General features: G+C 38.1%; 1 protein-coding gene across 2 annotated transcripts in view; it reads right to left on the bottom strand.

The window, feature by feature from the left end:
• The window catches only part of DOK6 (docking protein 6), a 508,085-nt gene that overhangs the window by 100,226 nt on the left and 393,252 nt on the right, over nucleotides 1–14,607 (bottom strand). For both annotated transcript variants that reach the window (XM_083187715.1, XM_083187716.1), the window contains exon 7: nucleotides 6,569–6,686. In XM_083187715.1, coding sequence (XP_083043841.1) covers nucleotides 6,569–6,686 — 118 coding nt within the window. The remainder of the gene's footprint in view (nucleotides 1–6,568; nucleotides 6,687–14,607) is intronic.

Below are 14,607 nucleotides of genomic sequence, written 5' to 3'. Positions count from 1 at the left end.
CAAGTTGGACCTATTGCGGACACTGCCCATCACCTGCCTATTCTTCTGGGACCCGTCCTACAAATTCTCAACATCTGGAGCACTTTATATTTGGCACAGTGCACTTTATAAAAGGATCCCCCCATACAAAACTTGGACAGGGTAAACTACAGCGGCTCATTGGAACCAAATTGGAGTACCCCATCCCATCATCACTAAAACGCACTTTAGAGAGGATCCCCCCAACTAACAAGTCCACACTGGACCGGGACACCTCCAGCGGCTAATTGGGATTACAAATTGGACTCCAGCTGTTTCCCACCTTTCCCACTTGTTGAGGTCTACCAGAGCAGGTTATATGAATAGGTCCACTTGTTGACTTTATAGTGTTTTTAATTGCATTTTTATTGTATGTTATGTGATACATATTGAATACCTTTTTTTGTACAGATTGGTTGACTCATTAAAATTCATGAGCGCTGCAATATCCCTCTTTTCTCCAGCATTGAATAGGCACCTGCCGCTATTTCCCTCATTGAAAATCGCGGTGGGGGATTAATACCCCACTTAATCTCACTGGATGAGCAGACACAGTCACATATGCATATCTGGCAGTGGCAATCTCATACTCTGTCATTTGCAGCACTATAAGCAAAATGTCTATCCGCCTTATAAATATACCACCAAATACTAACTTGCTGTGGAGCATTGTCAACTGATTTCTGTCTACCTGTGTGAGTTCTTACTTGTACCATTGGAGACCAATTTAATTTATATATCATTCAGCTTTATAGGCAATGGGCAGCACTTAGGTGCACTGCAGAGCCACACCTTTTGTAGAACTTACATAAAATGTATCTAAAAACAAGGCAAATAACCTTTTAATGCCACATATATCTGATACTAGTAAGCCCACTCGAAGCAAATGCTTTGAAAGCTAGTCTGCTGCCTTGTGCTTGCCTCTGTGTTTGTGCATGTGTGAGAGAGAAAGAGATGTAGATTCACTCGCTGCCGACATATAACAGTGTTTCTGAGACACACACTATCTGACACTAGACAAATATATAGATGATCATGATGTGATTGACTTCTAACTCATGGACTTTTGATCACCGGGACAGCTGTTAATGGAAGAGCGGTCCCAAGTCATTTCCTTTGATACATACTGTACCAGTGATCTTTTTTTGTGATTGGAGTTACTGCAAATAATTTTCGGATGTTAATTAATATGCCTTATGATACTAGAATTACTGCAAAATTAAACCAAAACAAACAACATTGGACATCAGAATTGGTTATAAAATAAACAACATGATGTCTTTTACATATAGCAAGCTCAACATCAAATGGTGAAGTGACCTTTTAATATTCAAATGCAGGATGCCGAACAACCTACCATATTTTATTTTCTCAATAAAAAGCACATAATGGCATCTACCACCTAGATATTGCAATGTAACCAAGGAGAATTATAGCTGGATTTGGTCACTTATTATTGCATAGACATTTTTGAATTGGCACATGCATGATTACCAGTTTTTTTGCTTCTTTCTGGACTTTACTGGTACAATCAGAAAAAAGTTTGCATACACCCTAAGATCCGTTCTTAGATAGCAAACCTTTCAAAATACATTGATCACTTTCTACAGACTCATGACAATACAAAGAAGTTTCTGAAAAGATACAATGCCTTATGCATGTGATATACAGTAAAATCGCTATGTACAGTCATCAACAATAAAGCAGTGTGCAAGGAAACACGCCACTATTTAACACACCAAACATATTAAACATTCAAATCAATGAATGGAAAACATAAGGCCTTATTCTGGTTCGCTCTCAGAGGTAAATTCCTTCTCAAATGGACAAAACCACGTGCACTGCAAGTGGGGCAGATATAACTTGTGCAGATAGAATTAGATTTGGGTGGGGTTTTTCTTCAAAGTGAGATCTATATTGCAGTGTAGAAATAAAGCAGTCAGTATTTTCCCTGAAAAGAAACAAAATAACTCACCCAAATCTAATTCTCTATGCAACATGTTACATCTGCCCCTCCTGTGCACATGATTTTGTCTATTTGAGAAGGAATTTTTGCATAATTTCCTGTGTGCATTGTATGTATTTTATTGTACTGAAGTAAAGACTATGTTATCTTAATACTTTTTGAATATATCCATTAATTGATAACCCACGGGTTCACAGATTTATCTGTAACACAAAGCACAATAAAATCAACCACCTAAACAAAAGGAACAGAGCGCAGCAACACCCATATATCTACTTCTATAACTATAAAATCGGATTGGTCTGCCGATCGGTGCAGCTGCTAGCTCAGCACAAAATACTCAGGGGTAGATGTATGAAGAAGTGATAATGGAGGAAAAGTGATAAAGTGCCTGGTACTTTATCACCGGCCAATCGGCTCCTGACTGTCCCTTTTTAAACCCAGTCTGTAACTTAACAGTTAGGAGCTGATTGGCCGGTGATAAAAGTACCAGGAACTCTATTGCTTCTCCTCCCTTATCACCTCTTCATACATCTACCCCTCAGTGCACAGGAACTAACCCTATATAATAATTATTTTTGGTATGGATGACACTTCTTCATACAAGAACAAGAGAGGGCAATGGGTACAGCATTTGCACCTAGTTATGACAACTTATTTGTGTCATGGTAGTAAGATAACAATATCTGGTCCAACAACAAACATGCTGAAAAAGCATCAATTTTTTTCATCTGAAACAGCCATCAAGGAGAACTCATACAATCTATAAACAGTAACACCTTAAATTTTGAATTTTCCACAATTCACAGTCAAGAAAGGGTAATATTTTTATACTTAGCTTTATATATTAAAAACAATATAAAATACAAACCAAAACTCATTTTAAAAAGTTAATAAAAACAATATGCTTACTATAGTAACCAGTGGCAGCCCATACCTGTACTGGAGATGGGGGCTGCCTCTGGCTGCATCCACAGCCGCCGGCGCCCTCCCCCCTGTCGCCTTCGCCGCTGCTCCCAGTCCCCCTGCTGTAGAAAGTACCTGGCGCCTCTGCAATGAATGATCACAGGCGCTAGGACTGGCTCATGCACAGTACAAACATTTGTACTGCGCATGTGGCCAGCTTCTACGTGCTGCTTCAGCAGCAGCACATAGAAGTAATCATGGTCCCAGCACCTGTACAATACAAATGACAGGCACCGGGACCAGCGCGTGCGCATTACCAATATAGGTACTGCACATGCGCAATCGGGGATTGAGCACGGAAGCCAACAGAAAGGCGTCCCGGAGGGAGGGAACACCTCCCAATGGGACTACCTTGGTGACTGGCAGGTCAGACTTCCAACAGAAAGTCCCTGCCAGTCACAATGCATCTGGCTTCACTTCAGAGGCAGATTTTACCTGGGGGGCTGCAACCCTGCAGCCCATAGGTAAAAACCGCCACTGATAGTAGCCATCACAGACAATGGATTAATAACATCCTGGGAGGACAGTTCGGTACTTCTTTACTTTCACGGCGCCACTAGAAATCAGCGTCCGCTCGCCACGCTTTGGGCTCGGTGGCTCGCTGCGCTCGCCACACTATTCTATTCTCAACTCCACACCGACGTGGATAGTGTGGGAATGAAAAGGTAGTAGGACGCGTACCGCCGCCCCTCGCGGGCTCGCTGCGCTCGCCACGCTTCGGGTTCACGTTGATCGTGGGGTGGCGTTAACAATTGTGGGGGCCATTTCACACTTCAGGGTGGCTATTTGGCCTCTGTGGGCCATTTAACATTGATTCCTATGGAAAAATCGTGTCAATTGAGGCATTGAACAGAAAAATCGGGTCAATTGAGAAATTTAACATTGGTCCCTATGGGAAATCGCGGGCATCGCGTCGGTCGCGTCGCACCCGATTTTTTAGTGCATTCAATGCCCGCGATGACTGCGATGTCCTATCTAGTGGCGCCGTGAAAGTAAAGAAGTACCGACAGTTCTGTTGGCTTAGGAGTAACTGCACAGAAGATTCCATTTTTTTTTACAACAAAGTAATTATTTAAAGAACAACTTTCTACAAAAAGTTATGAAGAACTGATCCTACAGAAACAAATGTATAATATGTTATAATTAAACAGACAGGAACTCATTAACTATTCGACTAAATATAAGTCAGAGATACCAACAACATTCATCACACAGTACAACAGCAACTACACACAGATAAATAAAATCATTAAACGCACATTGGCATGTCCTGGTGCTAGATGAGGAAGGGAAAAAGAGCCTTCCACCAAAGCCTAAAATTGTATACCAGAAAGCCAAGACCTTGAAATAACTTCAAACAAGAAGTGACCTTCCATCAGAAGAAAATGTAATAATTGTGGGTGCCTCTGAAGACGGGTGTTTTCAAGGGATATACCGCATACATTAGGCTCCTATGACTTCCCCAAGGGGATAACATAATGAAGTGCAATCTGTGAAGAAGTTGTCCTTGCCTAAAATGGGTATTTACTATTCATAATATAATACTTAATTTTATACATATTTTCTTTGAAAGTTATAATCCTAAATAAATAAATAAATAGCTTTTTATTGAACAAAGTTGACCTAGACTTGATTTTTTGTATTGTTTTGACCCCAACTGAAACAATAGCATCTACTTATAATTCTGTAATTTAGATTTGGCTAACTTTTGGCTCTCCAGCTGTTATGGAATTACACATCACAGCATGCCTTTATACAGTGTTAGCATGCTGGGATTTGTAGATTCACAACAGCTGGAGAGAAACAGTAACACAGTTCTCTGAGAGCCACCCCACAATTAAGAATACTAACAGGACCAATATTGTCAAAAAAGGAAAATAAAGAAAGTGAGAAAGAAAAAATACTTTCTGTGCCACACTCCAACATGCTAAGCCGTGTTTTACATGTTGTGACAAATTGAGAAAAAAAGCCAAGATGTATGTGGACACATCTGTATATATATATATATATATGTGTGGCTATATATGTGTGGCAGAGACAGCATATCTCCACATGAGAGTAATGTGGAGGATCCAGACCAGGTTTTGGAGAGGTAGCAGAAGCGAGGTGTGTAATCAGCAGAACATGTGATATCCTGGTATATAAGTGTTTCCAGGGCCTAGAGCAAATGCTCTTGATGGTGGATTAGCTGCACAAGTGATAGGCCAGGGTGTGGTAGGGACCACTGGATAATTTGCAAGTGTATGTTATGGTCGCCTACTGAATTCATCTAGTGTGCTGTGACTTGCTATTCAAAATAAAGATCAAAGTCTTCATTTGAATCCCCGGGTATGTGATCCTTGTCACTCTCTCTCTCTCTCTCTCTCTCTCTCTCTCTATATATATATATATATATATATATATATATATATATATATATATATATATATATATATATATATATATATATATATATATATATATATATATATAAAGTCTCCAAATAGAATGATGGCACTCACGGACAATAATAGACTCAGACGCAAGTTATCAGCTTATATATATACACATATATACACACAGGTATATATCATCCATAACATGTAAACATAGGAAATCATACAATCCATTCTGCAATTTTCCAAATTCAAATTTTGCAGAGCTTTTCCAGACATCAAATGAATAATTTTGGAACACAAATAAAATAAAATGATTAGCTTTGTTTATAGTTGCCAGCCATGTTTTTAGATGCAACATGTTCAGATTACAGCATATTATTATGTTACTGTACCTTTAAAATACAGATTATTTTGGCATTCTGGAAAATGAGCCATTAGTCCACACAAACTGCAATGGTTATCTCACAATACAAGGGAGCTCTGCAGCTTAGAGCAGATATATCAGCTGGTTCTCCAACATTATTATTTTGCTTTAGTAGTTAATTTTTACTATGTAATAAGTGAAAAAGGTCATCCAAGAACCCTACTGTATCTCTTGGGAGAAAGGATTTTATTCACTGTGTTTTGCTATTTTGCCACGTAGTGGAAACAGCCCAGGAGCAGTCTGACACCTCCCCTCATTCTCAGGTGATATTTCTCAAACTTCCTACAACTTTGAAACCCTTTCATTTTTAGTTATCATTTAATTCTAATGTCATTTTAGAGAACAATGTAATACAGACAATAGAGTAGTAGCCATCCTCTACCCTAGTCAATCATATCATGGCATTAGGAACAAAGCTTATAAATAGATTTGGAAGGGTTGGATTAAGGTATTTTAAAATTTGTGCAGTTTATGAAAATGAGTTTGTCATGTTTGTTAAAGCCAAAAACGCTTATCTGGGAGCATGGTATAAAATAAGAATTGAAATGGATTTTTTGATGGCTGCAATTTGCATTGTAAAGTTCAAAAAGTCATCTCTAAATTGTCTGTGCAGGCTACATAGCGATTTGTCATTAGATGATAAAATGATGACAAAAATGGCAATTTTAAAAACCAGGCTTCCCACAGAGTTTTATGACAGCTGATAAATTGGAACGAAAGGAATACAACCATTTCAAAGAAGAAAACAATTTGAATGAGTCCTGCTCAGCATGCAACAAACTAACAGGCACAATGTTTTATTTTTAAACCACTTACCTTGTAAACTATAGATTTCACCAACACTATTCTGTCTGGTAATATGATGCCAGTATGCACTTCGTGGAAGGGAAATTGACTTGGACAATGTCATGGGTTCAGTTAAATTAGTCTGGAGCTGAAAGATAGAACGCAAAAGCAAACATTTGTCTTGACTTTGCATAAGACGAATTAATGTACATTACATGAGTTATTTAAAATTGTAATAAAATGAGTTAAAAAAGGCCAACAGATGTCAGCATAAAATATAATCCAACAGTCTGTAGCATAACACATTTAGTTTACAGACAGGTTAAATAATTATTATATATTTCATTTTTTGTACTTTAAGAGAGCAAGATTTTTCAATATCCTTATGGCGTCATAATTATTCCATATTTTAAATGCAAATGAATTTACAGTAATTCTTAATCTCTCTAGAGTCACAAGTCTTTAAGTGACAAAGTAAGGAGATATTAAGTCAAACCTTTGGGATAGTAGTATTTTATTAGTAAAAGTGGCTTAAAATGTTTCATTAAAGAATGCATAAATATCTACTGACTGATATTACAAAGGAACATCATTGGCCACAGAGAATCTATCATAAGAATAAGACACTAAATTGTTTGAAAACTAGACCAGAATCTTGCTGAAAAGTTATATATAAATGAGTAATTATCACATTAACATGGTTTATAAATATACCATTACAGTTTTACTAGGTTTCCTAATTGCAAAAGAGTCAGAGAACACTTAAGGTGTGCAGGAGAGGCATTTCTATTACCCTAAAATCTCTCCATAGCCTATATACTAAAAGGGACATCTACTGATTATGTTGTACTTAATTAATTGTTTGCTTATTCCTTTCAGATCCCATAAAGTATTTGATACAATGAATATGACAATAAGAAGCCACTAGCAATCACTCAGATATCCTTTTAAAGAAATCAGTGTGTCAAGTGGAGTAAACCTACAGCCCATTATCCTTGGAGAGGCAGGATAGAATTAAGTATGTTCAGTACAATTGAATCCAACAATGGCATGCATATGAATGAACCATGCCACCATAACAACTGATGATGTCATTTAATTAAACTTAGCTACATCTACAGCAGGGGTAGTCAACTCCAGTCTTCAAGAGCTACCAACAGTTAACATTTTCCATGTCTCCTCACAGAATCACAAGTGCAGTATTTAGCGCCACCTGTGGATCTTGTAAATGTGTTAGTCAGTAATGAGTGCACCTGTGTACCTGCTGGGTGAGCTGGAAAACGTGAACTGCTGGTAGCTCTCGAGGCCTGGAGTGGGCTACCCCTAATCTAAAGAGACACTTCTATTGAAGTTAGTGATGCCTGATATAAAGATGCAGAATGTTGATAATATATACTATATCATGTACAATGGCATTTTTAAATTGGGCCTCCAGCACTAAACAGCATGATACTAATCCCGAAAGAAACAAGAAATTGATTACACCTGCGCTGCTGAGCCTATGAGCTTTTGCTGAACAAAAGGACAACCGGAGACACTCAATAATAATGTAGCAAATTTTATATAAAAAGAATATAAATAAAGATATATACTTATAAATTCATACAGGTGTATTTAAAAACAGATACAATAAAGCATGCTCAATAGGGAAATATATAGAAAGTTGAGAAAGTTCCCGTTTCCAAGGGTACGAAACGCGTTGACGCCTACTTCCGCTTTACAGCAGAAACCTCCCACTGTTTGTGATCACAGCTACACGCTATCTTGGAGCCGACTCACGCTGTTCACCTGAGCCCAAACTACAAGCCAGCCGACTACATTTCCCACCAGCCACTACTGCCCACGGCTCTCCATCTCAGCCGGCAGCAAATTGGAGCCTCCGTCTCTCCCCCCTCCGGCGGATGTCACCAAGCCACCGCTCCGGGTAGAGCCCCTGCCACCATCGGGCTCCCCGTTTGAGCTGCAGACACAGCAACATCACGGACACCGGGTCGAGCAATCCACAACATCGTGCTCCCCGGCCCCTCCAGCTATCCATTCTAAAGGAGGGTGAGCATATAGTCCTGGACATTAGTGCATCTCCCGAATACCATCCATCTGCGTTACACGCGCTAAAAGGGTGCTGCGCTATTTGTCATCTGTGCTTATTCTATCTGCCTGCTTCCATCGTTACTGGCTTGTGTTCCCCGCAAATCCCCCCTTTCCCCTTGCTATTTAACAGCTGAACCTTGCTAAACTAACAAGACTGGCTATAATTCTGCTATCAGGCATTTATTTTATGATCCAAGTGGAGAGTGTTTTCTGCTATATATTTCCCTATTGAGCATGCTTTATTGTATCTGTTTTTAAATACACCTGTATGAATTTATAAGTATATATCTTTATTTATATTCTTTTTATATAAAATTTGCTACATTATTATTGAGTGTCTCCGGTTGTCCTTTTGTTCAGCAAAAGCTCATAGGCTCAGCAGCGCAGGTGTAATCAATTTCTTGTCTCTTTAACTCTTAAGTGAGATCCAGCACTCTCACTTACACCCTGCAGCAGCTATTCTTATATACGGTTTTTTATTATATTGTATCACACTTTTTTTGGTTAAGCCTTCTTGCTTATCTGAAACAGCGCCAGGATCTGTGAGCTTGAGGGGCTCTCCTTGGGTCCCCTTACGCTCACAGAAAATCCCATTTTTTTACTAATCCCGAAAGAAGGCTAACATTTACCGACATGTATTTGATAATCACACCATTATCATCAATAAGCATCCTATGCCAAAATCCCTTCTACTGTTTCCCTACTCCTGTTTTTTCTGACAAGCCTGAATTTTTCTTAACACTCCCATTAAATGGCCGGCTAATGCCCTTAGGGGCCTATTTCCTGTCAATCACCTTGCAAACGCCTAGCGAAAGAAAACAGTAGCAGGATTTCATAGATTGCAGGCATTGCACACATAATCGGGCACTATGCAAATTCGCACAGCAGCGATTAGGTCTTAATTAGGTCCAGTGTTTTAATAATCCTGATCATTTACAAAGAAATGTTATCACACACTATAGTGTTTTCATAATCTGGTGACATAATGTAATACAAATTTGGAAACACCCTTACCAAGATGCGATGAAAGCACAAGCCTCTTTATTGCTTAAAGACCCCCATGCACTAGTCCGATTTGGACACTTTTTACCCGATTCCAACAGATTGGATTGAGAAATTGGGGGAAAAGTGACCAAATTGGATGTGTTTGACATCTGATGTGATACGCGGTTCCAGGTGCCAAGGATCAGAGTTCAGACCTGCTACACGTCCGGACTCCAGCTGTGGGGCATTGGGTTGCATGGGATACATCACATGTTAGACCGAAGTACTACATTCCAGCCTGCCGACCAGGAACATTCTGGGCGGCTCAACGGGGATAGGATGGCTCTACACTTCTGCAAGAAGTCGCAGTAGTGTATGACCACCTTTAGTTTGGTTCATACATTTGTACACTGAATTAAGAAGCCATTATTAGAAGCACTTTCTGCAAAAGTTACTCATAGACCCACAATGTGTTGATATTGATTCTAAATCATCATCATGTTTTGGTTTTGGTAAGATCACCCTCAAATATTTTGGATGTCTTTAAAAGTGATAGAAACGGCTAAAATAATTTAATTTGGACCTGTTTTTTTTCCTACAGTATAATTAACATAAATAAAATTTGGTTTTGAATCCATTACAGCTCACAATACTGTTTGCACAAATATAGGCCAAAGGCTGCAGTGACTTGGCTAGCTAAGTTTCAGAGCAGCAACAAAAACACATGGCAATATCAAAGAATACTGAATATTACAGCAGTGAGGGACCGGATTGCAATTTAATAAACTTTACGACCCCATAGATTGTTTTTAATAATCAAGATCTAATAGCATAAAAGTAAAAGCTGAGTAGAAAATATAAAAAAATACCAATACACTTCTACAAACAGCAAATCACAGGCCTCGGGTAATTCAATGTAAGGTAATAAAAGGAAAAGCAAATTGGAAACCATTAAATATCAAGCATCCAAATGTGAGTTTACAAACATTCTGAATCCAACCAGCAAATCACAGGCCTCTGGAGCGGTAATAGGCTTTTGTCCACCTGGCTGACAGATTTGGAATTTGAAAGCTGTAGTTTTGCAGGCTTTATGTAATGCTTCTGCATCAATGGTAGGGACACCAGAAATTAGTGAAAGAGGTTAATGTGACCCTGGACAGGGTCGCAGAATCTAATATGTCGGGTGGTGTTCACCAAGAACCCCCAGTGGCTGGAGCATGAGCTGTCATACTAGGAGGAAGCTGACAGTAGTGACTCCAGTGTCATTTTCAGGCTGTTGCCTATTACTCCTCTGGCTCCTGATATATATAAATATATATATATATATATATATATATATATATATATATATATATATAGTCCAATCTTGAGTAGCACTGTCCGGTGCACACCACAACCCGCACTTTGCAGGTAAAAATAAAGACAGCATAGAGGTGGCACTCGATCAGCAAAAACAACACTCACAGACCCCCTAGGTCAGGACCTGACCTAGGGGGTCTGTGAGTGTTGTTTTTGCTGATCGAGTGCCACCTCTACGCTGTCTTTATATATAAATATATATATATATACATACTTTTTTTTATACAAGAAAACATTAAAGTGCGACATGCACTGGCCGCTGAATCACTCCTTATGCTCCCACACCTGTGTCCTGGTAGTGCTGCGACGAGGGTGATTGCCCGAGCCACAGCTCATGAACAAAAGAGCCACATGTGGATCCGGAGCTGCGGGTTGGCCACCCCTGAGCTAGTGCATGAACAATAGCAGGACCACCACTCACAAATAATCGTCATGCTTTGAGCATTCCCTTGCCCCTGCATGTGGTGTAGGGAATTTTAGATTTTTTGTCTTCAAAAAAAGAGATGATGTTTTGTTTAAGAATGTCAAACATTGCTTAGAGTTGTAGCATCATTTCTTAAATGTGTACAACCTCTTCTTGCCTATTGATCTCCTTTAAAAGTAGATGTTGAAGAAGTACTATGCCTGTTAGCACTAGTCCTGGGTTGCTCCCATTATTCTATTAACTGAACAATTATTGATTTAGTTGTTTTTACACAGTACAGGAGTAAAGCTGATATAGTTGAACATAACTCCAACAACATTAAGGGAACATAATAGAGATATACGAAAATGAGTGTTACCTTTGCTATGCAGTTTTATTAAAAGACTTGAGGGTTTTCAACTGAAATGGGAAACCATTAACATCCAATAAATACAATAATATATGTTGCCTCTTAAAAACACACAAACTCTTGCAATATGATTTAGATTGAATTATGAAAGACGTTTTATCATTTTTTTTTGCTATTTAATTATTTTGGGGAGCAGCTGACAGTGATATCACCACACCAAGTAAGGACAATAATATACCCGGCCCCTCAAGACCATATGCTCTTAAATACAATTTAATACAATTTAAATTGGATTATAAAAGACAACTTTTTTAGACACTTTTTTAGACACAAAGATTGTGGGTGCACAAAACCCAGTAAGTACAGTAATACATACTGCCTCTCAAAAACAAACACTAACTTGTAAGATGATTTAGGCCCATACACACTAGAAGATTATTTTTCCAATCTGGCTGGATAAAGTAAAAATCTGGAAATTTTTGGGAGCAAAAGACAATTGACCATTTTCTCCTAAACATGGAAAATAGATGAAAATAGTCATTCAGGCAAATTGGTTAAATCTATTTATGCGGATGACTGCTTTTGTCCATTTTCCAAATTTTGGGAGCAAATGGTTGAATGTAATTTGTTCATAAAAATTTCCATAAAAATGGTCGCATTCCCACGTCTACTGTACTACATCCAAACTTTGCCGTTCCTTCTTAAGAAAGCAGATTTAAAAATATTAAATAAGGCGATTAGTATTTTTATATGGGCAGGGAAAAAACCCTGCATATCAATGACTAAGTTAAGTCAAAAGGCCAGTCTAGGGGGTATAAATTTACCATGCATACATAGTTATACTCTTGCAGCGAATTATAGATACGCTATTGACTGGATAAATAACACCGATAACTACTCTAATGTTCTGATAGAACAAGCATTTTGTCCAGACATACCATTAAACAGTCTTCTGCATATAAAGCCTGCAAAGTTTCCATCGAATATAATAAATAATCCTTTATTAATAACTACCTGTAAAACATGGAAAATGACCCGGTCTAGACAAGGAATGTCCCCATATAAATCATTATTTTCCTCACCTTACTATAAAACAATTTCTCAAGAATCTTTGATACAGAATAAAAAAACAGTACAGAAATGGAGAAACGCAGTTATAAGATCAATAATAGATGTGGTAGAATTGAAGGACGTCTCCATATTATCAATGGAAGGGTTAAAGGAGAGGTATGAGGGTTTAGACATTAATAGCTTTCAATATCAGCAGATGAGAAGTTACCTGAATGATGAGGGGGTAAAACCACTCAAGAAAGACACCATAGAAAGCTTAGAAGTAATAACACAAAATGCAAAAGAAAAAAAATGTACCACGTCGATGCTGTACGCACAGATTAAAAGGCAAATCCAGGCAGATGACATAAAATCGGGGTTGGCAAGATGGGAAGAAGAACTGCCGGAGTTGACTAGTCGGTCTGTGCTTACAGCAATCACGCGCATAAACAAAAACTTGGTGGAGTCATCTTATATAGAAATGCAATATAAATTGCTGCATAGAGTGTATTATACTCCTAAAAGGAGACACCAAATGGGTATAGCCACATATGCTAATTGCTTTAAATGCTCAGCTCCAGATGCAAACTTATTACATTGTATGTGGGGTTGCGGGGAGGTAAAGAATTTTTAGGATACAGTAGCTCAACATGTGCAAAACACATATGATATTAAAATTCCTCTTAGGCCGGAATGGGCAATATGGGATATAGATCCAGATTATAGTCAAACAAAATTACCCCAGGGACAGCGGCTATTTATAGCTAAAATTGCTGCAGCAACAAGAAAAACAATTCTCTCTCAGTGGATACTGAGAGACACATTAACATTAACACTACTAACTCCTAGAATCGAATATCTATTTAAAATGGACTGGATAGAAATGAATAATAATAAAGAGAAAAAGATCAAAAAATTCTTTGATATATGGCTTCCATATGTCAAAACGCTATCCCCATATACAAAAAGTTTGCTGAAGAAGGCAATTGCATTAACAAAATGGTATAACGAGGAGGTGATTTTAAAAGGAAGAGACCCATTCTGAGAAAGGACAGAAAAATAAATGGCAACATGGTAGTAATAAAAAAAAAAATAAAAAAAAATAGGAGATTTCTACAGGGCTCAAATAAAGCGTCAAAGAAATAGATAAATAAGAGATTTTAGTTGGAGAGAAGATAGGTGCGACCACCTAGAATAACGGTATAGGAATAACTATATTTGTGAATTCTGAGTGTAATGTATGTAATATATGTATTGTACGTGAAATGTTTTAATGTTTGTATTTGTGAAAGTAATAATAAAATTATATATATATATATATATATATATATATATATATATATATATATATATATATACAGTATATATAAAAAAAAATTTCCAACCAGCCAGATTGGAAAAATAATCTTCTACTGTGTATGGGCCTTTAAAGACTGGATTTAAAAAAAAACTAGAAATAGAGGTCTTCTTTAGGGTGCAGCGCACTCAGACAAAGGACAGTATTTTTAAGTAGGGGTAAATTTACTCCCATCATAGTAAATATATCCCATGGCAAATACCTAATGCAGGTGCAGCGACAAATACCTAATGCAAGGTGGGGCCTCTAAGCACATATGAACAACGCAGTGGCTAATAGACAGGGAGTGATTTAAACATACAAAGCTGTGTGTGTACCTGGGCTTAGCATGTGACTCGGGATATCCAATAGGGACGTAGGGAATGGCCTGTTAGCTGGGATATAGGCACAGGAAAAGGAGGAGTCTGCCTCTTTTACTTGAGAAAGTTCGCCCTCCCTCCCGCCCCAGTTTTAGT

This window comes from Crinia signifera, chromosome 5, assembly GCF_055691185.1.
Source record: "Crinia signifera chromosome 5, ASM5569118v1, whole genome shotgun sequence".
In the NCBI taxonomy this organism is placed as follows: Eukaryota; Metazoa; Chordata; class Amphibia; order Anura; family Myobatrachidae; genus Crinia; species Crinia signifera.
This window is presented reverse-complemented; position numbering and strand designations above follow the sequence as displayed.